The sequence below is a fragment of the Cyphellophora europaea genome (assembly GCF_000365145.1).
Source record: "Cyphellophora europaea CBS 101466 unplaced genomic scaffold supercont1.2, whole genome shotgun sequence".
In the NCBI taxonomy this organism is placed as follows: Eukaryota; Fungi; Ascomycota; class Eurotiomycetes; order Chaetothyriales; family Cyphellophoraceae; genus Cyphellophora; species Cyphellophora europaea.
The window spans coordinates 771,153-792,171 of NW_008481808.1; the positions used below are offsets into that span (position 1 = coordinate 771,153).

Sequence of the window (21,019 nt, forward strand, 5' to 3'; positions counted from 1 at the left end):
ACAAAGCTCTGCGGATCGCGAAGCCGTCTCCCCCAATGGCGGCTGTAGAGGGTTCTCCCATTAATACGACCTATCCGGAGCCGGGCGCTGCTCCTCCCCGCACCTACTCCATACACTCATATCGCATCACGACGCAGAAGCTTCCTATCCTCAAAGCCGAACCCATAGAACGCATGACCAACTCCTTAGGCATTGCTCCTCCCGAAATGATCTTTGGCGACAACTTCGTCGCCATCGAACACCCACCCTCAAGATTCGGTATCAAATTCGACGCTTATGGCGCTCTCGATCGCGTGGACAAGACGGGCGAGAAGCGCTTAAAAGTCAGCTACTCCAAAGAATGGCATCAGAGCCGGGAAGACAGTCATGATATCAAGGAGGTCGTGAAGCCGTTCGATTGGAGCTATACCACGGACTTCAAGGGCGAGACTTCCCCCGAAGGTCCGCAATTTGAGCCAACAGAGAAACAAATACCAATGGAGCTCCTCAAACGCCCCGACCCTATCTTGTTCTTTGACGACGTAATAATCTACGAGGACGAGCTGGCCGACAATGGCATTACTATGCTGAACGTGAAAGTACGGGTGATGCCAGCGAGGCTCCTTCTCCTGCAGCGGTTCTTCATGCGGCTAGACAATGTGCTGCTGCGCATCCGGGACACAAGGGTCTATGTCGACTTCGAGCAGGGTGAGGTGATCAGGGAGTACTTAGAGAAGGAAGAGAAGTACGAGGTGGTGTGGAACACGCTGGCGAGTAGGAGAGATGATGCTGCCGCCGTGTTGCGGGATGCGAATCAGGTGGCGGAGCTACTACCCACAGTCGGGAAGGTGTTGGAGAGGTGCGTGCTGCAACGGTGATTCTGATCCTGGTAGTGGCGAGACGCTGCTACTCCAAACAAAAGAATGCACAAACAGGTGCCCCGTCATCTAGCACTCTGCTTCGGGAACAACGAAGCTCCGGGAAGCACAGATTGCGACCACCACGGCGCTGGACCTGATGGCGATGTCCATAATATGAATGCGCAACACGCTCTTCCCCACTTAGGTAGGGCCAGAAGCCGCCCTCCGGAGCGACGGGCGTATGGAGAAGAATGAAAGCCCACGACCACCACGATGCATAATTTCCGCAGACACAGCGTGCGTCAAGGGGGAAACGAGATGCTAGAAGTCGTGGAGTAACAGAGTTCGTTAGACGCCTGCGGTGCGAGAACGACCAAGCAAGATCTGCAAGACTAGGCACGTAGATACCAAACAGACATTGTTTGAACTCAAGACATGCTATTCGAAAATCGGAGCCCCCGAATCCCTTTTGATTCGAGGGCCACCAGTATTCTTTGCCTTTGTGCATCTCTCGCGAAGTCGGTGCCTAGTCTACATGCGTATTCGCCTTCTGAACGTCCTCCCGAGGGGCATTCCTCACGGACTTGTTGGTCGAAACCGACAATCGTCCCAATTTGACACTGTAGATCGCCCCTCTTCACGAGCTCCGGCGTTTCTGCGGCCAGGTCTCGGCTTCGCATCTTGTTGTCTCGGGCTATCCTCTGCTATCAGCTCTCAGCAAACAGGCTGCTGTATGGCGCTTCTTCCTAACATCAGGCTCCTGGGTCGTACCTGCTTCACCTTCAAGCTTGTGTTCGAGCTGCAGAAGCTCACTTCACCAGAGATAAGCAAGATTGACACTAGTGCTGGAGCCGTCACTGCGCTCTTCGAATCGATCTTGCTGTGCGGTGACATAGATCAAACAATGCTGGCATGGTATCCGGGACCGATTGATCTGCAGCCACCATTCTCGCTTTCCCTTGGCAAGTTCCAAGACGTGCGAGTGGGTTGGACCGGGACGGGGACGAGTACGCTCAGGTGTTTCTCAAGGGGATTGTTGTGGACTGCTTTGCCTGCTTCAGCCAGCTTCAGTCAGCTTCAGCAACTGACCACTGACTGGATTCCAGATCGAGCGCCTGACCGTCTGAATTCCCGTTCATTTCAGCCGGCCGTTCCTCGCCGGACGTATTGGTGCCATCACTGAAGCCAACTGTCTTTGCACTCTTCGCCGGTTTCTTCTCCACCAAGACATCGCCGTCCCAAGGCTTGCATCGGTAGACAACTTCACCGCAGCGCAAACACAACCACCCATTGCCTTCTTCCGCTTCAAGCTTGCTTGCGATGCACACAAAACAATAGATGCACTTGCAAGGAATCGTTTCGTAGGGGTTGACGATGTCGGTCTCTGCAGACCCAATGATGCCTCCGCTTGCGCCAGTGTTTGCGCCCAATATTTCCGCTTCTGACATAGTTGCAGGGTTCTGGTCCTGATAGCAGATGGCACACGTTCTCTCAGGCAAGAATGATAGCGGTCCAGATTTGATCCGGTCTTCGTTATCATCAGTCTCCGTGTTAGATCGTACCATGGACTTTGTCTTCTTCCATGCCCTAGTCAGCCAGCGCCTCCATCGCCCGATGCCGACTAACGGTAATAGAAACAGCAGAAACTCGGTGAATGCGTGCCAGACGAGCTGCCGATTCAGGTACTCGAAAGACACTTCGCGGCTGATCTGGTTGGACGGAGATACAAGCCTGAGCCTGAGGATGCGATCGGTCAAGGTCCGGTAGCGCCCGTTCACCAGAAAAACAAGAAACGACGCGAATGCTGCAATCGAATGGCTCGTAGAAATCCACGATGTCAAACGTGACAGGCGCTGTACTCTCGCGGAAGGCGCAGCATATCCTCCCTCTTGCTCAATGAGCCAGTTCTCCCACCTGTCCCAGCCGTATCTTCCTAAGACCGTGAAGAAGCCGTACAGACTTTTCTGTAAACCTGTCGGCTTGCTTTGCAGCGAGATAGGTCTTCGCGCATCCACATAGCGCAGGTTCTGCAATGTCGCGCCATATGAAGCATTGTTGTCCCAAAAGGACAGCTTGAAGAGACAAGCCCTCAGCACGAGAATAATTTCTTGTGACCAGTCGTCCTGTAGATGGGCTCCGAAATATTTCAAGCCTTCTCCTACTTGCCCTTTCAACAGCGTGATCAATTCTTCATCCAAGAGCTCTGCATCGACCTGGCCCACTCGAAACGCCGGTCTCGTTCCTTCAGAAACAACAAGAGTTGACCATAATGACGACAGTGGTATTGCGGCGCGATTGAGCGGACGCGGAAGACGCGCAATGGGGTTTGATCGAGCTGATTCTTCAAAAGCGGCTCGCCGTATCTGGACCTCACGCTGTCTGGCGGCTTGTCGCTCGAGTATACGTTGCTGAGCAGCGGCGAAGCTGCTACCGGACATGGTCAGTGCATAGCGCCTGAGAAGAATAATGCTCGAAGCAAAAAGAACTCGATGTTGGGGTTCGGCGCAGTCTAGCGGACCGAGGCACCAGAATGCCAAGACGAGCTAATGCACGTAACTTAGCTGCACCAATGGCACGCTACTAACTCCCGTACCGCGTTTCTGGTCATTTTCAGGCGTCGACCTTGAAGTTTGCCTTCTTGTTGGGTTACTGCTTCGAGGTATATCGAGGCCAACATCCCACATTCAACCCCAACATAAGTCACATACCAGTCCCTCCAGGATACTCCGGTATCATGTCAATTCTGGTCACACAATGCCTTCATTCGCCATCGAAGTTGAAGGCGAGGCAAACCCTTTGAATCGTGATGCCTTGCTATCCACCATAGCCAACAGCTTGTCCGGTCACCAGAATCTCAAAGTGTCATCACAGCAGTTGGCCAATTGGGAAAGGTCACCAGGGTATCACGTCTTGCTGCAAAGTCTCTATGCGGACTTTTCCCTCCCACAAGAAGTGCGATTCCAAGCCATCATACAACTCAAGAATGGCATCGACAAGCACTGGAGAAAGCAGTCTCAGAACGCTATTACGAAAGAGGACAAAGAGAAGATGCGATCAATAGCCATTGAGGCAGGCGTGCAGGAGTCTGTACCTGCCTTGGCTCTTCAGAATGCTCTCATGCTGGCGAAAATTGTCCGGTATGAGTATCCCAACGATTGGCCTGACGTCTTCAAAATCCTCATTCAGCACCTTCGCAATGCAACAGACAATCTAATCGAGCACCAATACACCTCTAATGTCCTTGTCATCACTCTACAGATCATCAAAGAGCTTGCAGCTGGTAAATTGCAGCGGATGAAAAAGGCCCTGGAACAGATCTCCTCAGAGCTCCTTCATGTGCTTGGGAATCTCTATATCGCGCTTGTTGGAAAGTTGGCAAAGAATCTAACCGCAGGCATTGATGCCGATTCAGCACGAAACAGTCATACAGCCTTGAAGACTTTACGCCGTCTTCTAGTGTCTGGCTTTGAGCACCACCACCGGAATGACGAGCTCAAGCAGTTCTGGCTGTTGCTGCAAGACCATCAGAGCCGATTTCTGAGCATGCGAGAAGAGCACTTTGCCATTAAGCACTTACTGCAATTATCAAAACTTTACCTAGAAATGGCGAGGGCGCACCCTGCCGCTTTCGTCCTCCTCGGTTCTATGGAGATTTTGAATCGGTCATGGTCCATTATCAGCGATGTGAGTACACTTCCTTTGACGCTTTAGCCGCAATCGTTGTTCGTGGGTGGTTCCAGATTGGCCAGGGAAAGGGTGCTCGTCCAGGCACCTTTATTCATACACTTAGACTCGCCAAATTGAGAGTGCAGTCATTGACCTTTATGGCATCCATGGCCGAGCATAGGCGTGAAATGCGGCGAATGGCTTGTTACCTTATCCTGGGAGCGATGAGTTGATGCTAACTTCAATCGCTCCAGAACGATGCAAGAGGCACCCTTCAGTCAGACTTCAACTGGGCCGTCTACCGTGACGGAGACGATACCGAGGACTCACCAAGAGAGAAGCTGGCACTGAGAGCTCTACTCTTGTTTAGAGCCTGTGTCAAGATGGTCTTTCAGCCAGCTTTAACCTTCAGATATCAGACTCCACAGGACAAAGAGGATCGCAAGCTTGCGACAGATTCCATCAAGACACAAGTCCTCACAGATGACTTTGTGGTCAGAATTATGGAAACATTGGTCACCAAGTTCTTCGTACTACGGCCTTCCGATCTTCGTGATTGGGAAACAGAGCCTGATGAGTGGGAGAGACGTGAAGAAGAAATTGCCGACGCTTGGGAGTTCTCCATCAGATCTTGCTCCGAGAAGCTGTTCCTAGACCTTGTCATCAACTTCAAGCAGGTAAGCTGTTGCCCTCTTCAAGCGCTGTGGGACTTCATTTTGCGTCAAAGCGATGCCTTGCTCCGAAAATGCGGAATGGCTGAGCTAATCTATCTTCAGCTTCTTGTCCAACGACTCCTGGATGTCTTCAACCAATACGCAAGTGTAGACAACACGAATGTCCTTTTGAAAGACAGTCTTTATTCCGCTATAGGAATAGCGGCAGCCTGTCTCGACGATGTCCTTGACTTCAACACCTTCCTCCGCTCGACTCTAGTACCAGAGGTGCAAATGACACATCCTGGCTATAATCTCTTGAGAAGGAGAAGTGCGATGGTGCTTGCACAGTGGGTACCCATCAAACCAGACGTGATTGACAGGGTAAGTTCTCCGTCTCAACGAGCAAGTGGCCGTCGTGTACCAAGACTCCAAGGTCTTCAAGGCCAGTCCAGATACCGAGCCTATCAGTGCTAATCCGACTTGCAGGTCGCTGTGTATCAGGTATTTACTCACCTGCTGTCGAAAGATGACAGCTTCAACGACCACGTTGTCAGGGTCACGGCTGGCCGTCAGCTCCGTATGGTCCTAGAGCCTTTCGAGTTCAACTACACGGACTTTGCTCCGTACGCCACCCCTATCTTATCCAGCATCATGCTTCTCACCGCTGAAACGGAGCTCTCGGAAACAAAAATGGCTCTTCTGGAAACAGTTCGTGTGGCCGTCACGAAGCTTGAGGGTCACATCGAACCGTACGCAGAGGGAATCATGTCCATGCTTCCACCACTGTGGGCCCAGAGCGGCGAGGAGCACCTCATGAAGCAGGCCATTCTGACGATGATTACTGCGATCGTAAACAGCCTACGCGAGAAGAGCCTGTCCTACCATGCAGCTATCCTGCCACTCATCCATGATTCAGTCCAGCCGGACTCAGAGGCTTCGGTATATCTCCTAGAGGAGGCTCTTGAGCTATGGAAAGCGATTTTGATCCAGACACCGACTAATGAGCCGTCACATGAACTGCTCGCAATGTCGACTTCTCTCCTTCCACTCTTAGAAATGGGAAGTGAGCTTCTTCAGCAAATCTTCGACGTCATCGAGTCCTATACAGTCCTCTCACCCACCGCCGTTTTGGCGCCGACTTTCTTTACGCCACTGACTGCCTCGCTGAAGAACCTGCTCCCAATGCTCGCCTCGAGCCGCGCCCGAGATGCTGCACTAGCTCCCCACGTCCTTGAGAATCTCACAGCAACGTTGACCGTACCCACATACTTTGACGCGACCACAAGACTACAGGCGACACAACATCTCTTCTCTACTTTGGTGGCCTCAGGTTACCTGCGTGACCTGCTCCAGATTCTGCATGAGGCTCATACATACCACTCGGACCCACGTCCGAATCGACGGCCTCCGGACGTAATCGGGCCGGGCGAGACGAGCTTGTTCTCACTGCTCGCACGTCTAGCGCTCCTCTCCCCACCACTTTTCATCCAAGCCATCAACGCCTGCTCCTCCGAGACATCCGCCCTCGATTGGCTTGTAGTGGAGTGGATTGGGCACTTCGACGCCATCGGCGATATTCTGCGCAAGAAGCTCCAAATCCTCGGCGTGACCGCCTTGCTCACCGCCTCGAGCCCGCCACCAACAATACTGCTAGATCAGTTGCAAAGCTTGATGACAGTGTGGACGGACATTGCAACAGAACTGGGCGAGGAGGCTGCGGATGACAGCCAGGGCGATTACCTGTGGTATTTCACGAAACCGAGCGATGCGCCGGACTGGCCGGATGCGACGCCCGAGGATGGACGGAAGAAGGTGCTCGGTAACAACGACCCCATATTCTCAGTCAATGCGAGGCACTTTATCGCAGAGCACTTCAAGGGCGTGATGCAGAGCTGGCCGGGTGGGCAGGCGGCGTTCGAGGCCGAGTGGCTGGGTCGCATTGACGAAGCGGTTATGAAGAGTTTCGTCGAGCTAAAGATTCTATGAGGGGTGTCATTGTTCTGGCACTGGTCTTGATGAGCGTTCACTAGTGGTGCGCATCGCTACTAGAAGGAGTATATGCGATAGAAGACAGCAGCGAGTTAGGGAAAAATAGCACTAACGACTGAAGCGGTGACTCAACGGAGGCCTCTCTGTGCACGAATGAGTAACACGTCAATACACAAAATTGCTCGACTATTGCGTCTCTGATCGATGAGAGTAGGATTCTGGCGTGTGTCTGGTTGGTGTTGTATTTCTCAATCCGTTCCACTTGGTTCTTGAATGTCCGCTCTCGCTTCATCTAACGCAGATGGTCAATCTTGGCATTGGAGAAATTCAGGCAGTAAAATTTTTACTGCCTGGAGGTCTCTGAGATGGTGCCCCTCTCACTCCAATCAGACTTCTAGGTAACCCTGTCGGCAAGGTTGGTACATAAAGTACATATCTTAAATGATGCAAATTTGTGGCCAACATTCGAACACAGAGTGTGACCCTTGCCGGGGTAGCTCGTAAGCCTCACTGCCTGTTTGTAGCGGTGTCGTTCTCTAACACCGTCCCTAGAATCGGTAGAGCGTGTGGCTCTTAATCATAAGACACCTCAAGGTCGTGGGTTCGAGCCCCACCTTCGGCTCAAGTCCAAAGGAGACCTCCTTCACTTTTTGGTTTTTCTACACGCCCGTGGCGTACAAGCGTGTGAGGAAACATCCTGTTTTTGCTGTAGCGAAGAGCTATCCTGGCGCAACGTGATTTTGCCGTTCTTGGCAGCAATGGCGTAGCTATCTCGGGGGCGCCGATTGAATTATAAGCCACAGTTTGGGGTCAAGTGGACTTCACGAACGCCTTTTTGTTGACCTGAAGCCCCAGCGCCTTCCTTTGGTCTACCGATGAGCGACGTGTTGCAGGCTTGTATTAGGCGCGAAAAAGAGTTGCCGCTTTAGGGTTAGTGGTACCATATCTCCGTATTTCTGACACTGATATCAATCACCTTCTGATGCCCTACAGACCGCCTCGAGATTTCGTCATTTGTGGCCACCATCGTCCCCCACAGCATTCCTCGGTTCGACTCGCGAAATAACCAGGCTGCGGGACACAGTCTTGAAGATCCTCGTAAGTACATTAATCGCGAACACTTGTTGGGCCAAGCTTTGATGGGTGCATGAACGGTGTTGGTCCTACGCCATTGCCCTGCAACGCCGTCGTTTCCCAAAGCTTTAAACGAACGCCGTCTAGCTCGGCACATGGGGCATTACGATCTGCCATGGCTTGTCCAAAATGCCGCTACAGCAGTTGTCGCTACTGCCCTGCTATCGATTCTCATAGCATCGTACTTGTACCTAAGAGGCTCGAACCAGGTTCCCGATACGGATAACCCTAGCACACAGCCTGGCGACCACCCCATACTCAAGAACCATTCATCACACAAAGCCTTCAAGACGCCTTTTGCCAACTATGGCTCGATACGCACCTTCTACAGGCCACATGCTCATAAGGAGAAATTGGCCGCCATCGCGGATCTGCCACTGCTGGTCTTCGTACATGGACTTGGAGGCTCCTTAGCCCAATATGGGCCGCTCCTCAACAGTCTCGTCAACATTGCACCATGCTTTGGTATCGACCTTCCCGGTCATGGACTCTCTCGCTTTTCTCCGGAGACCCCCGATGGTTACAGTACCAGCGCGCTCAAAGTCTTGTGGAGGACTGCGATTCAGGACATCTGCGAACAGCATGGCCACAAGAAGGTCGTACTCATCGGACATAGTTATGGGTGCTCTATTGCTGCTCTTCTAGCTGTCGATTCGCGCTTCACCGTTGAAGTTGCTGGTATTATTGCTATCTGCCCGAAGGCTGCACCACCGACTCAGCCTGAGACCCTGAAGTATAAGGTCTTTCTTTCATTGCCAGACTCGTGGTTGAGTGCATTCCGCTGGTGGGATAAGAGAGGAGGAGTTAACAGTACAAGCGTCAACCGGTTTGTGGGCGAGGGAGCCGGAATCGATCTACGCAGGCTACAGCTGAGGTACAACGCCGCTTTCAAGACACCAGTCTGGAAGCGCACAGCAATGGGAGCATTGCCGGAATATGATGCCAGGGGCCATGCTATTGGTGGCATCCCCGGACAGGAGGCTTGGTCCAAGATCCGAGTTCCCCTCTTCCTGGTCGCGGGTGAAGCCGACAAGGTCACCAAACCTTCAGAACTGGCCGAAATCGTATCGTTCCTCCACAAGCCTGGCAAGTCTCTTCCAGGATTTACGAAAAGTGACCCAGTACCGACAGCAGCCACGACTCCACCTCCGCCTTCCGACGAGACGACCGGGCTTGCGCCAAACCTTACAACAACGCGGACACTATCGAGTTCGGTCCTTAAGACTGCAACGTTGCCCTTTCCCGCGGCCCACGCCTTGCTCTACGACCACCGCACATACCGCACGGTCGCCGGCTTGATCGAGGACTTCCTCTCGTCCCACGTCTCCCCGCATCTCTCTCTTGGCTGGCAGCTCCAGCAGCTGACCACAACGGGCAAATGGGACGTCAAGAACCTCGAGAAGTGGCAGCGGACGCCTGCAGTATCCGGTCCCATTGCCAATAACCTCTTACGCGGACTCAAAACGCTCCGCGAGCAGGATACTGAACACACCCCAAGCAAGTTTGTTGCCAAGTGGAAAGACACCATCTACGCCGTCATCGACATCTCCCACGACGCGCCGGTATACTCAACCCGGACGCTCGAAGAGGGTGGCATCCAATACCACAAGTTCCCCACCGTCAGCAAGATCCCGCCCACCCCGACGGAGGTAGCAGATTTCATCGCCCTGGTCGACCGGCTGCGCGCCGAGATGGAAGCCAAAGACAACACTGAGGCAAAGAAGGCCGTTGCGGTGCACTGCCACTACGGCTTCAACCGAACGGGCTTCTTCATCTGCAGCTATCTCATCGAGCGCCGAGGCTACGGCGTTCAGGAGGCCCTCGACGCTTTCAGGGAGGCGAAGCCGCCGGGGATCCGACATGATCACTTCGTCGACGCGCTGTGGGTCAGGCATACTGTTGGGCTCAAGAGGGCGCCCACGCTGAAGTTGGATGATTCCGAGGGCTGAATTAGGTATTTAGACGCTACGCTACGGTCGGTGATGGTAAAGTGTGGGCTTGGTGCTACTCGCAGCGCCGCCATGTTGAAGGTGCTCAACCATTCGGCCAGACTTATCGGTGGGGTGTTCGCTGTCTCCGCGAGACAAGAGCTTCAAGCATACTTAAACCGGAACACATTATATCTGGAGGCCTCTAAAGGTCTTTAAACCGAAACGGGGAGCGGCAAAGTCAGCTCATCTCAACCCTTACAGTGCACAGTGAATATAAATCTGTCGAGTTCTCCCCCCTCAGCACATTTCTATTCCTTTGAACACGGCAAGATACTTTTCCGGCCAATCAACCCGTGTTCATAAGCAACAGGCATGACGCCCCAGCAATACAATGGCCTCGCCCTTGCAAGATGTAGGTGTGGTTGTGCCTCTTTGGACGGCTCAAATTTCTGTATCTACACCTATACCGTGAATGCAATGTATCCGCTCAAGTTCATACGCTTCGCTTCGTAAGATCATGCTTCAGCTGTCCTAATACTTCCGCCTTCCTTAATCCTTCCCACGCGGAGACTGATGCCGTTTCTCTCCTTTAAAACTGTTCCAGCTCTTGAACAATTCACATGCAAATCATCCAGGAAACGCCGGTAAGACCAATGATGCTGCGGTCGAAAGCGTCTGAGACTGGGAAAAGTGCCACAAAGAGGCCACCAAAATGAGCGTACCTCCTTAACGATGCAATCGAGACATCGGCCAAAGAGATCGCCATGCATATGACGCGAAGTAGATCTTTGTCACAAGACAACAATGATCCTACCACCTCCCGGCTCGGCTGCCCTGAAAGGATCTCTAGCTCTTCGAAGTGCTGTAAAGGGTATCACGATGCGTATAACCACGACAATCAAGCACAGCAGCATGACGAGCACTTTTGACATGATCGTACCCATACTTTCGATAGAACCACCGCTGATCTGTCTGCTGCTCGTTGCCATCAGATTTCTGATTTTCAGAGGGTCGAGAGTCCCTTCGTGTTTCGTTGTAAAATACGGGACCGCTAGCGCCAGCGCAAGGACACCGATGCTGACGCCAGCGAGCACGAGTCATAAAACTGTGCAGGAGGCCGAACTTTCCCTGTAATCGTTGAAAAAATAAGTTAGTTCTCTGTTCTTTCTTGTTGATCAGGCGTTGAGTCTCGCCCATCTGGCGGACTTGTTGGAGGACGTAGGGTATGGCCATCGATTCTCGCATTTCCAGTGTTGACCTCGGGTTCGTTGTGGTTGGTCGTATTGTCCTCCTCAGCCTGAGCTTCATGACGCTCGGGAACTGCCGAGACACGCTCGACACTACTTGTTGCCTCACCACGCACACTTCGCTCTCGCGCAGTACGTAGTTCCGCTTCGTATTTGCTTCGGAGACCACCGTCAGGGAACGACCCTGATAAAGAAAAGGAGAGTACGGGACCAATGACTCACCATCGGGCGGCTTCCAGCCGTTGAATCCACCGAGTCGTTATCTTTAAGCGTTCTCGTACGCTTGTTGCTGGGAGAAGCTGGTATTTTTCCTCCTCCGCGATGGGAAGGACACTAGCAAACCAGTACGGGAATATAGCAGGGTCCGTGGGTGGTTGACCGTAGGCGTCCAAGACTCGTTGGTGAAGCCAACGTGCTGAACGTGCTCTGGCCCCAGCAGTAAATTCTAAAGCGAAGTCGAGAAGTTGCTGCGTAGACATCTTGTTGATTTGAGAAGTTGGATCGTTGCTTGGAGGCGAACCACTGCCAGTCTCGCGTGCTTCGATGGCCTCCTCCTCTGCGATAGGAATGTCGTCGACTCGTTGTATTCTGCCAACATTGTAACCATCCAGCATATCTCCGCCGATAACTTTGAATCTGTAAATGCCCCGCGTTTCGATGAGGCTCCGCCCATCCGGGAGCATTTCAATGCGGTCAATATGTAGCGCAGTGCCATATTGCAAGTAATGGACCTCGCCAAGTCCCTCCTGGACAATACGATGATGGTTGTACATTAGCATGCCGAATTTGCGGGATCCATTCTCAATGCACCGCCGAATCATTAGTCGATATCGAGGTTCGAAGATATGAAGGAAGGTTGGCATCATCGGAAAGGCCAGCGTACAAGGGAACAGAGGCATACTCGCGTGTTCGTCGAGTGTGTCCTCTAATGCGATTGCTGCCTTTCGCGCTTCGAGGACATCCTTAAGAAGGCCTTCGAGAATGTAACTGATACGTTTGTTGCTGGGTTCGAGTTGTAGGCCTGGCGCCATTGGGAGTTGCCGACGGCAAATCGGACAGAGATTCGCATGGTCCAGTACTCTTGCAACGCACTGTCGACAAAATGTGTGTCCACAGGTCGTGGTGATTGGATCAACCATAATAGCGTAGCAAACTTGACACTCAAGCTCAACCCGAACCACTTCTCGGAGGTTTTCGAGAACGGCGGTATCCAGGGAGTCCACACGATCGTCAGTACCTTCGATCACTGGATGATATGCGACGTCGGAGAAGTAGTTGAGTTCGCCCATGTCAGCAAGACTGAAAGTCGCCACAAGACGTCCTCCTTGCAAGACTCTGGACCGTGGCATGACATCCATAGCTGAGTCGACGATACGTGACATGCTCAACTTCTCATCCAGGAGGATCGGCGCGTCGGACTTCTCGTTCCTGTAGCGTTCGACGTAGGTCTTAATGGTCTCCATGACTTTGCTCATCGTCACATCCCTGCTACAGTCGCCCATGGAGTGCTCGGAGCGACATTCTTGATATGGACACATAAAACCCTCAGACCGGCCTTGACTGAGCGGTCCTGAGTAGGTAATATTCTCTCTCTTGTACAGAGGGGGCAGGCACGGCCTGCAAAGTGAACTTCCACATGGTAATGTTACAGGTTCTCGGAGCGGATAGGAACATTGAGAGCATTGAAAAAGGCGGATGATGGCGCGTGCATCGGCAGATGCGTTCAACCCGACCGTCTCCTGCGGAGGTGCCGTGGTCTCATTTGCGCTCATCGACGCGGGCGGTGATGACTGAATATGCTACCACGCGTGGAAAATATTTCCGGAATCCCACCTCTTTTATCGATTAACTGGTCGTATGATAGGATTCCATGTATGGAGGGAGGGGTATGGGTCGGCCAAGTCAACCTCAGATGAAGACTTTCCAATATCGACCTAGAATTGTTGCTCAGAGTAGAAACGAACACTGGTGAAAGTGTTAGAAGTCGCAAATCTAGACTGCGTCGGTGGAGATGGGGTGGTAGCGATGCCTGTCAATAGTTGAAAAGAGCCATTGGGCCAGATCTTCGGCGGTTCACGCGCGCCAATGGTTTAGGCGAACAGACAGCCTGTGGAACTTGGGAGTTGTCTCCTGGTGATATGCTCAATACACAAATATGAGCAGTAGTGGTGAGTAGGTGTCCGAAGTCTCGAGCTGTTTGATCGACGACGTTAACACTCAGCGGGAGCCACTGTCTCATTGGAGGCGCTGCCTCGAGATGACCCAGCTTGGCCAGGAACAGGCACAGATCTGACGAGTTGGTGGGCATTGGTTGTGAACCGCCGAGGGTCTTACGCCTAGGTCCATGAAAATGGCCACCAAAAGACGGGAGATTTCATGCTTGATTGGCCGCCTGGAGCGAATGGCGATGAAGGTGCGCTGTCTTGAACGACTGCGATCTAAGTTTTGAACTTGCATCGAAAACTCGACGGCGTCATGAGCCCCCAAGTCACGTGCGAATCGAAGATGCAAACATCATATGGGGGTCAAGCTGGCGGCCTCTGGGCCCGCATTACTCGCACTACTTGAGAGAGTTCACCATCAAAAGACAGTATTGATTCGGATGACGCCTTGATATGCGCGCTTAATCTGTTGGTACAAGTCCGACGGAGGGGGTGGCGGAGCTTAGATATCCAAGATGTGCCTGCCGATTCGCTGAACCACTCTTCACTGCTCCCCAGAACGCCTTGCTTTACGTACACTACTCAGCGCCTTGAATACCGCCGCATGTGCCTTGTGATGCCGAAATGGTTGCCTTGCGGGGCGACCGGCTCCTAAAGAAATGCCACCGGCTCGTAAAACATTTTATCATGCATCAGAGTCTGTCTCTGAAACATCCTCATCCAGAACTATCCTCCTCATCACGCTCTTGTCAAACAGGTCTAGAATGTGCTGTCTTGCCAGTAGCCGATAATGATGACTTTCTAGAATGGTTAACGTTTTTCGGAACAGCCCAGTATCCATGAAGAGCTGAGGGTGCCTCAGTCTCAGGACCTGGAGATCGTTTCCAATCTTCTTGTAGGTGACCGAGTTGCCCATGTTGACAACAAGCTTCAATATCTTTGCCTTGGTTGGGTCCTCGTCGTCAACCGCGTTTTTGTAGCGCTCACTGTCCTTGCGGCTGAGTGGAGGCGGAACGTTCGACGCTGGAGTAGTGTGCTGCCACCCGTCAGTATCGAGTAGCACCTGAGAAGTCTCAGCACTTACCATGCACAGACGATCTAGCTCCCGCGGCACACACAGGCCAAGTGATCGGCCGCGTGCATCGATCGTTGTATCCCAGCCGTTCTCCGCAAGCATTTGCACGCCATGCAATGTTCGCGAGCAAAGCCCAAGCGCGAAACACGCCGTGCCACGTACTGACAAGACAGCTGCGCCCTCTGCAATTCTCACCATGGTCTTGACGACATCGTCTTCCTCGAGAAAGGGCGCTCCGAGTTCCATGGAGCCAATGTTTCCGACGGCCCACAAGCTACCTTTAACTTTGAGCAGGGCCTCAAAGTCATCGTCTTCTAGATCGAAGTCGCGAATAGTAGACGCGAACTCGTAGAAATGACCTGATTGTCGCAAGAGCTTGCAACCCTCTTCGGTGCGCGCCAGCTCACGGTAGAAGTGAGGAGGAGCCAGTCCCATCTCCACCACTTCCGGATCTTCGGCATAGGTCGTCTTGTGAATAAGAGAATCAATATACGTGCGGGCAAGCGAAGCCTCAACAAAAGCGACATACGTGTCGTTGCGGCCCAGGAACCAGTCATCCATCTCCTGTGTGATATAATCGAGTCCATTCAGGTACCGATAGCCAATGGAAGTAGCAAGAAACCTGAGCAGAAGAGGAGCACCGATTTCACCGAGGTGATCCAATGCCGGTCGGCATCTGACCACGAACTCCAAGTGCTCTTGTTGCTCGCAAGCTTCCTCTAAAATTTTGATCGCAGTCTCACATACTTCCACATCAGGGTCGTACAACTGGGTCATAACGAGCTTCAAGGCCCACTGTGCACTGGACGAGTCTGGTATGTTTGAGCTCTGCTGCATGCTGCTAACTGCATATCGCCGAAGGAGCTTGGTAGAAAAGAGGCGAATTTCCTTGTAAGCCGACGTGAGCGATTGCGAGAGCATGACTCGAAGATGAGTGTCGAGAGTGAAGTCCATATTACCCAAAATGGCACGCACCAAGTCATCTCGGTCTCGCCGGTCGAGAATATGATAGAACATGTCCATCATATGCCATCGTTCCATGATGTGAATGCCTTCGGCAGTTGAGCTGAGTGATCCCAACATCGCAAAGTAGCCGCCAGATAAGGTTTCAGTCATCTGATAGCGGTCGAAATGTGGCGACGTCGATGTGAGCCCGCTCTGGGGATCGACTTGAGCTAAACATTCTGCTATTTGGCGCAGGACCTTGCTCTCTGCCAGATACTGGATGCCAATTTGCGTCTGTAATAAGGTCTTGATCAATGCGCAACCGTAGCGCACGTATCGCTGATTGAACTGGTTGCTACGTACATCACTGAAACGATGTTTGAATGGCCGATAAAAGCCTGTCACGCGCTTCATGAATTTGCTCGATTTGATCGCCTCGTCCAGCCTTTTGGCGTTGGTCAAGGGTCCTTCGATGAGGCCGAGGATGACATCCCATCTCCACTTGATATATGAGGTGTGATTTAGGACTTGAGATTCGGCGATGAGCTGTCGAAACTGGTCTCCGTCTATGAGCGGGCTGTATTTGAGCCTCTTATTGGTCTGGACGCCACCAGCGAGGTCATCATTCGTAATCTGTTGCCCACTAAGGGAACGCTTAGCTTTATTCTTGGTCCGATTGATGCTCTCAATCTGATATAGCATCTCCATGTTGCCTGCATGATTCTCCGACAAGAAATCTTCGACAGGCGAGAGGAGACCACCGAGAACTTGGATATTGGAACTCAGCAAGTTTGGTAGCGCGTCTTGGGCCATACGTAGGACTTCTGTCAGAACTAGAGTGCCCCTGCGTCTTAACGCGTTGTCGTCTTCTGTCTTAATCAGCCCGAAAAGTGCAGGTATCAGGCCGACTTTGATAAGCACTGCAAGTACAATTGCGGAGAAATGATAGGTCAGGTCAAATCTTCCCCGAATTCCATAGTCTGTAGCTGAACGTTTCATCGGAGGCTCTACGACTTCGGTATTGACACGTCCATACGTGGTAAGCCGCCTTCCAGCCACGTATGTGTCTGACCAAAATGGCACCTTGATCCTCAGTGTGTCGATGAGTAAATCGAGAATGATGCCTCGAGCGGCTGTGATTGGGTACTGTAAGGAATCGATGAGAGAACGAAGGGAGATGGCGTTTCGTTCCGAAAGAGCTAGAAACCCAGGCCACGTCTTTAACATCGCGGCGATGGCCTTTGCGCAGTGCTTCAATTTCTCCTCGTTGCCGTTCAATAACATAGGATCGGTGAAAGGGGCGAACATGGCCTCAAATTCACGACCCGTGCTAAGATATTGTCGTTGACGAGGATGATCAAGGATGTGCAAGAAACTGGCGACAAGCCCGTCGGGCGCTGGGAAGGAGCCGTTGGCAAGCGCATCTGTCAATGTGCTCATACCGCCTGCTGTAACTAGAAGCGAAGGATGCTTTGTCAGAACCTCAGCCAATGTAAGGAGACATATGTCTTTGAGGCTGTCATCATTATGCTCGGCCACAGCGACCAAGCTACGAGCGACTGCAGTTGAAATCTCGTAGACACCGCCCTTGACGTCCAAACAGGCTCGAACGAACTTGACAGCTTGTTCTCGCTCCAAGGCGGCTTTCTCTTTCTTGATCAAGGAGAGGACGATCAGCTCGTCAGTGTGCAGACTTCGTATCGTTCTCAGAGAAGCCCGGTCGGTTATGGCGTGTCTTGTTAGTCTATAACCCGCGGCAACGACGTCGGAGCTATCGCTCAACAGCATCAATTGTACTCGTAAGCTGAAGACGCTCCATGCAAGATCATACTTCAAGGTTGAATGCTTCTTGAACAGCTCGACCAGGATGTTCGCTCGATCAATATAATAATCCGGTTGCATCCCTTCAACCTCGAGAGCCTCAAGGATGTCTGTCAAGACAACAGTCGGGGATTCTTCCTCATTCTTGGATGCATCCGGCTCCGGTTCTTCTCCAAGTGGAGGTGAGCGCAGGGGACTCCCTCTAAAGTAGCTCGATAGCCTCCTTGATGGGGGTGTGCTGGGACTCTGCGATCGTTGGATCTCCTGGTCGAGTTGCAACCTCAGTTCGACTAACTTTCGATTCGATGTGCCCAACTCTTGCTCAATTTTAAAGCGCTGATCTTTGGTTTGCTTTGCATTCTTGCTCATCAAGGCCTCCAGCATGTTTTCAGTACCCATTTTGATCTTCATCTCTTTCGCAATTTGATCGCGTACGAAGGCCTGCCGCGACTCGGGGCTGTCGGTCCAGTCGCCTGTCCGGGCGGCTTGAAGGGATGGGCGGGGCATTTGAGGAGCCTGTTCATTCTGAAGGGTGGTACTGCGCGACTGGAGTGCGCTCTTCAGGTCGGTGCTGAAGCTGCCTGGCGGTCCTGCGCCGACAACTGATTTGGCAATCGCAGCTGGGCCAAAGTGAGATGTACCGCCAGACAGAGAGCGATTGCTCTTGGTCGACGGTCGTTGCCATGTTGACGATAAATCGTCACTCTTCCGGGTCGCATGTTTGAACGCCACTCTTTGTGTGGGTGTCACAGAGTAACCTGTCCCTTCCTCCGGTGCTGCCATTGAGGCATCAAGACAGTGGTGGGACCCTCATGCGACGGATTTAGATACAAAGAGCGGGCACGCTGGCGCAATGACAGGCCACGTTGACCTTGCGCTTATGAGAAGGCTTGAGTCGTATTGTGTGTGTTGAGAGAATCATGTGGGTTCCACGGCAGTATGTTTGGATTGTGACCGGGGGTGCAGTCAGTGACGGGTATCGATCTTGCTTCGAGTCTCAGGTGTGATTGAGCCGGATCTGTAGAAATATGCGTTGGCAGAACGACGGATATTACTGATACTGTGCAAGAGCACTCTTAGTCTCTCAACAGGATTTAGGTCGGAGAGGAGATGACTGTATGGTCGTCTGTGCAACACCAAACGGCATGAGCGCTGATGTTGGCTGCTGACGAGGTTGCAGTGCGTTGCAGTGTGGAGTTAGTTGCCAGCGGCGCCCCGCCCCAAGCACATGGCCCCAAGAGCTGCAGGTGCTTCCGGGCAGTACAAGTACTTTCGCATGTTCTCAGTTACCATCTCCACTACATGACCCGTACCCTCGCAGTCGCAGATTAGGCAAGCGACGCGAACGCATAAGTGAAAGTATCTGGCGATCTCAAAACGCCCATCTTTCGTGGTCTTGTCGTGGCCGAGAAAGCACTGGCGTGGAGTAATAGGTCCGTTCTCGATCTGCTATCAGACCACATACCTTTCACCGGAGGTCGCCGAAGCAAGCTCTTCGGGCCCGATCGTACCGCATGGGGGTGGCTTCTGCCAATGACAAGTCGCCCATGAAGATGCTGTATCGAAACAGATCAGACTAAACAGATCTTCGTCGGATCCAGCCTCTAGACGTCTGCCTCGCTATCCACCGCCATGTCGCTGCTCGCCGTTGTATACCTCAGATTTGCATCTCATACGAGTTATTGATAAGGACCCCACGTCATATATAGCCCTGTGCTACTTCACTGCGACAAAATTTCTGTTCTCTATCTACAACAATCTGCTCAGGTCAACAAGCTCTCTTGTGAGATAACCAGTGCTTCTTTTGCTTCTCGATATTATCAGATCTTCGCGACGCAATGCCCCAACTCGCTGCTGCCAGATATGGCAAGGACAATATCCGCGTTTACAAGGTTGAGCGCGACGAGGCTACCAAAACTCATACCGTTGTTGAGATGACAGTATGCGTTCTCCTCGAGGGCGAGATCGAGACATCGTAAGTACATGCCCAAGCATCTCATCCGCGACACTAATCGTAGCAGATACACCAAAGCAGACAATAGCGTTGTCGTTGCTACCGACACGATGAAGAACACCACTTACATCATGGCTAAGCAGCATCCTGTGACTCCCGTGGAGCTCTTCGCGTCCATTCTCGGCAACCACTTCATTGAGACCTACAGTCACATTCACGTCGCCCATATCAGCATCGTTCAGCACAGATGGACCCGTATGACCATCGAGGGCAAGCCTCATCCGCATTCTTTTTTCCGTGATGGTGCCGAGAAAAGAGTCGTACAAGCAGACGTGTCCCGCCAGGGTATCGACATCAGGTCCGGCATCTCGGATCTGCTGGTGCTGAAGAGCACTGGTTCAGAGTTCCATCACTTCGTCCGCAACGACTACACCACGCTCCCCGACGTCTATGACCGCATTCTTAGCACCTCTGTCGACGCGGGATGGAAATGGAAGACCTTCCCCACCCTCAAGCAGGTCAAATCCGACGTTGCCAAATTCAACCTTACCTGGGAGAAGGCTCGAGAGGTCACGTTCCGCCTTTTCGCCCTTGAGGAGAGCCCCTCGGTCCAGAATACCATGTACAAAATGTGTGAGGAGATCTTAGCTGCCGAAGCTACTGTCCACGCTGTTGACTATTCGCTTCCCAACAAGCACTACTTTGAGATCGATCTGAGCTGGCATCACGGCCTGAAGAACACTGGAAAGGACGCTGAGGTGTATGCGCCTCAATCAGATCCCAACGGCCTGATCAAGTGCACCGTCACGAGGTGAGGACCAAATCAATATCGGCATCTTCTGCACAGAGGCTTACCCGCGAATAGGGACACCTCGAAGCCAGCTGTGAACGGGCAATTCGGGTCCAGGCAGTCCAAGTTGTAGGATAGACTTCATGAATAAAATGACATTTTAGAAGACATCTCTACGCTTCCAGTAACACCCTGTAATGCATGGTGGTGATACACTCACGCCTCAGTCTTTGGCGCTGCGATCTCTTCTTGTCCCGTCTCCCTCAAAGCCTGGACCACCTTGCCTTCCGGCGCTGGTACTCCATTTCGATAAACGCGTCCGGCGAATCTCACAATGTTCTTCCGGTAAGGATGGTCCTGGCCCTCAAATAACTTTAGCCTTGCCAGCCTTTTATCTCGTAGTCGATTCTTTGGTAGCATTCCACTAACCGCCTTCTTCAGCACCTCGCCGCCGCCCCATTTCTCGAACATACGGTCCATCGACATTGATTTTAATGAGCCTGGACGCGTGTTGTGTGTGTAGTAGAGTTTCTGCTGACGCTTATTGCCAGTTGTATGTAAATCCGAGCAGCCTACAGCCACCACATAGTCGCCGCAATCGGTAGATGGGTCCCAAATTGGTTTGTTCTTTCCCATCAGAACTGTTGCGATGGAAGACGCGATACGCCCAAGGGGCCGGGGGTCGGTGCCGACATTGATGTAGTGCCAGGTGCGAGAGTATGCAAGACGAGTCTACGCAGGTTTAGTACAAAGAGCGTGCTGGAAGCTGGAGAGTGAGTAGTACCTTGCCGACAGTTTGCGACATGGCCA

At 52.4% G+C, this 21,019-nt stretch overlaps 8 protein-coding genes across 8 annotated transcripts; 4 read left to right on the forward strand and 4 right to left on the reverse strand.

Annotated features, from left to right (window-relative positions):
* Positions 1 to 35: 35 nt before the first annotated feature.
* HMPREF1541_01776 (uncharacterized protein) lies at positions 36 to 857 on the forward strand (the record flags this gene model as incomplete). The annotated part of the gene is made up of 1 exon (XM_008716133.1): positions 36 to 857. The coding sequence occupies one exon, from the start codon at positions 36 to 38 to the stop codon at positions 855 to 857; it is 822 nt and encodes a 273-aa protein (XP_008714355.1).
* Positions 858 to 1,906: 1,049 nt separating this feature from the next.
* On the reverse strand, positions 1,907 to 3,277 carry HMPREF1541_01777 (uncharacterized protein; the record flags this gene model as incomplete). The annotated part of the gene is made up of 1 exon (XM_008716134.1): positions 1,907 to 3,277. The coding sequence occupies one exon, from the start codon at positions 3,275 to 3,277 to the stop codon at positions 1,907 to 1,909; it is 1,371 nt and encodes a 456-aa protein (XP_008714356.1).
* Positions 3,278 to 3,593: 316 nt separating this feature from the next.
* Positions 3,594 to 7,147, forward strand: HMPREF1541_01778 (uncharacterized protein; the record flags this gene model as incomplete). The annotated part of the gene is made up of 4 exons (XM_008716135.1): positions 3,594 to 4,523; positions 4,760 to 5,182; positions 5,282 to 5,542; positions 5,648 to 7,147. The coding sequence occupies 4 exons, from the start codon at positions 3,594 to 3,596 to the stop codon at positions 7,145 to 7,147; spliced, it is 3,114 nt and encodes a 1,037-aa protein (XP_008714357.1).
* Positions 7,148 to 8,379: 1,232 nt separating this feature from the next.
* On the forward strand, positions 8,380 to 10,233 carry HMPREF1541_01779 (uncharacterized protein; the record flags this gene model as incomplete). Its single annotated transcript, XM_008716136.1, has 1 exon — positions 8,380 to 10,233. One exon carries the CDS (start codon positions 8,380 to 8,382, stop codon positions 10,231 to 10,233), a length of 1,854 nt encoding a protein of 617 aa, XP_008714358.1.
* Positions 10,234 to 11,680: 1,447 nt separating this feature from the next.
* HMPREF1541_01780 (uncharacterized protein) lies at positions 11,681 to 12,937 on the reverse strand (the record flags this gene model as incomplete). Its single annotated transcript, XM_008716137.1, has 1 exon — positions 11,681 to 12,937. The coding sequence occupies one exon, from the start codon at positions 12,935 to 12,937 to the stop codon at positions 11,681 to 11,683; it is 1,257 nt and encodes a 418-aa protein (XP_008714359.1).
* Positions 12,938 to 14,309: 1,372 nt separating this feature from the next.
* HMPREF1541_01781 (uncharacterized protein) lies at positions 14,310 to 18,248 on the reverse strand (the record flags this gene model as incomplete). The annotated part of the gene is made up of 2 exons (XM_008716138.1): positions 14,310 to 14,660; positions 14,709 to 18,248. The coding sequence occupies 2 exons, from the start codon at positions 18,246 to 18,248 to the stop codon at positions 14,310 to 14,312; spliced, it is 3,891 nt and encodes a 1,296-aa protein (XP_008714360.1).
* Positions 18,249 to 19,303: 1,055 nt separating this feature from the next.
* Positions 19,304 to 20,234, forward strand: HMPREF1541_01782 (urate oxidase; the record flags this gene model as incomplete). Its single annotated transcript, XM_008716139.1, has 2 exons — positions 19,304 to 19,440; positions 19,487 to 20,234. 2 exons carry the CDS (start codon positions 19,304 to 19,306, stop codon positions 20,232 to 20,234), a joined length of 885 nt encoding a protein of 294 aa, XP_008714361.1.
* A 191-nt stretch (positions 20,235 to 20,425) lies between these two features.
* HMPREF1541_01783 (ribosomal protein L13) lies at positions 20,426 to 21,014 on the reverse strand (the record flags this gene model as incomplete). The annotated part of the gene is made up of 2 exons (XM_008716140.1): positions 20,426 to 20,941; positions 20,994 to 21,014. 2 exons carry the CDS (start codon positions 21,012 to 21,014, stop codon positions 20,426 to 20,428), a joined length of 537 nt encoding a protein of 178 aa, XP_008714362.1.
* Between the last annotated feature and the right edge of the window lie 5 nt (positions 21,015 to 21,019).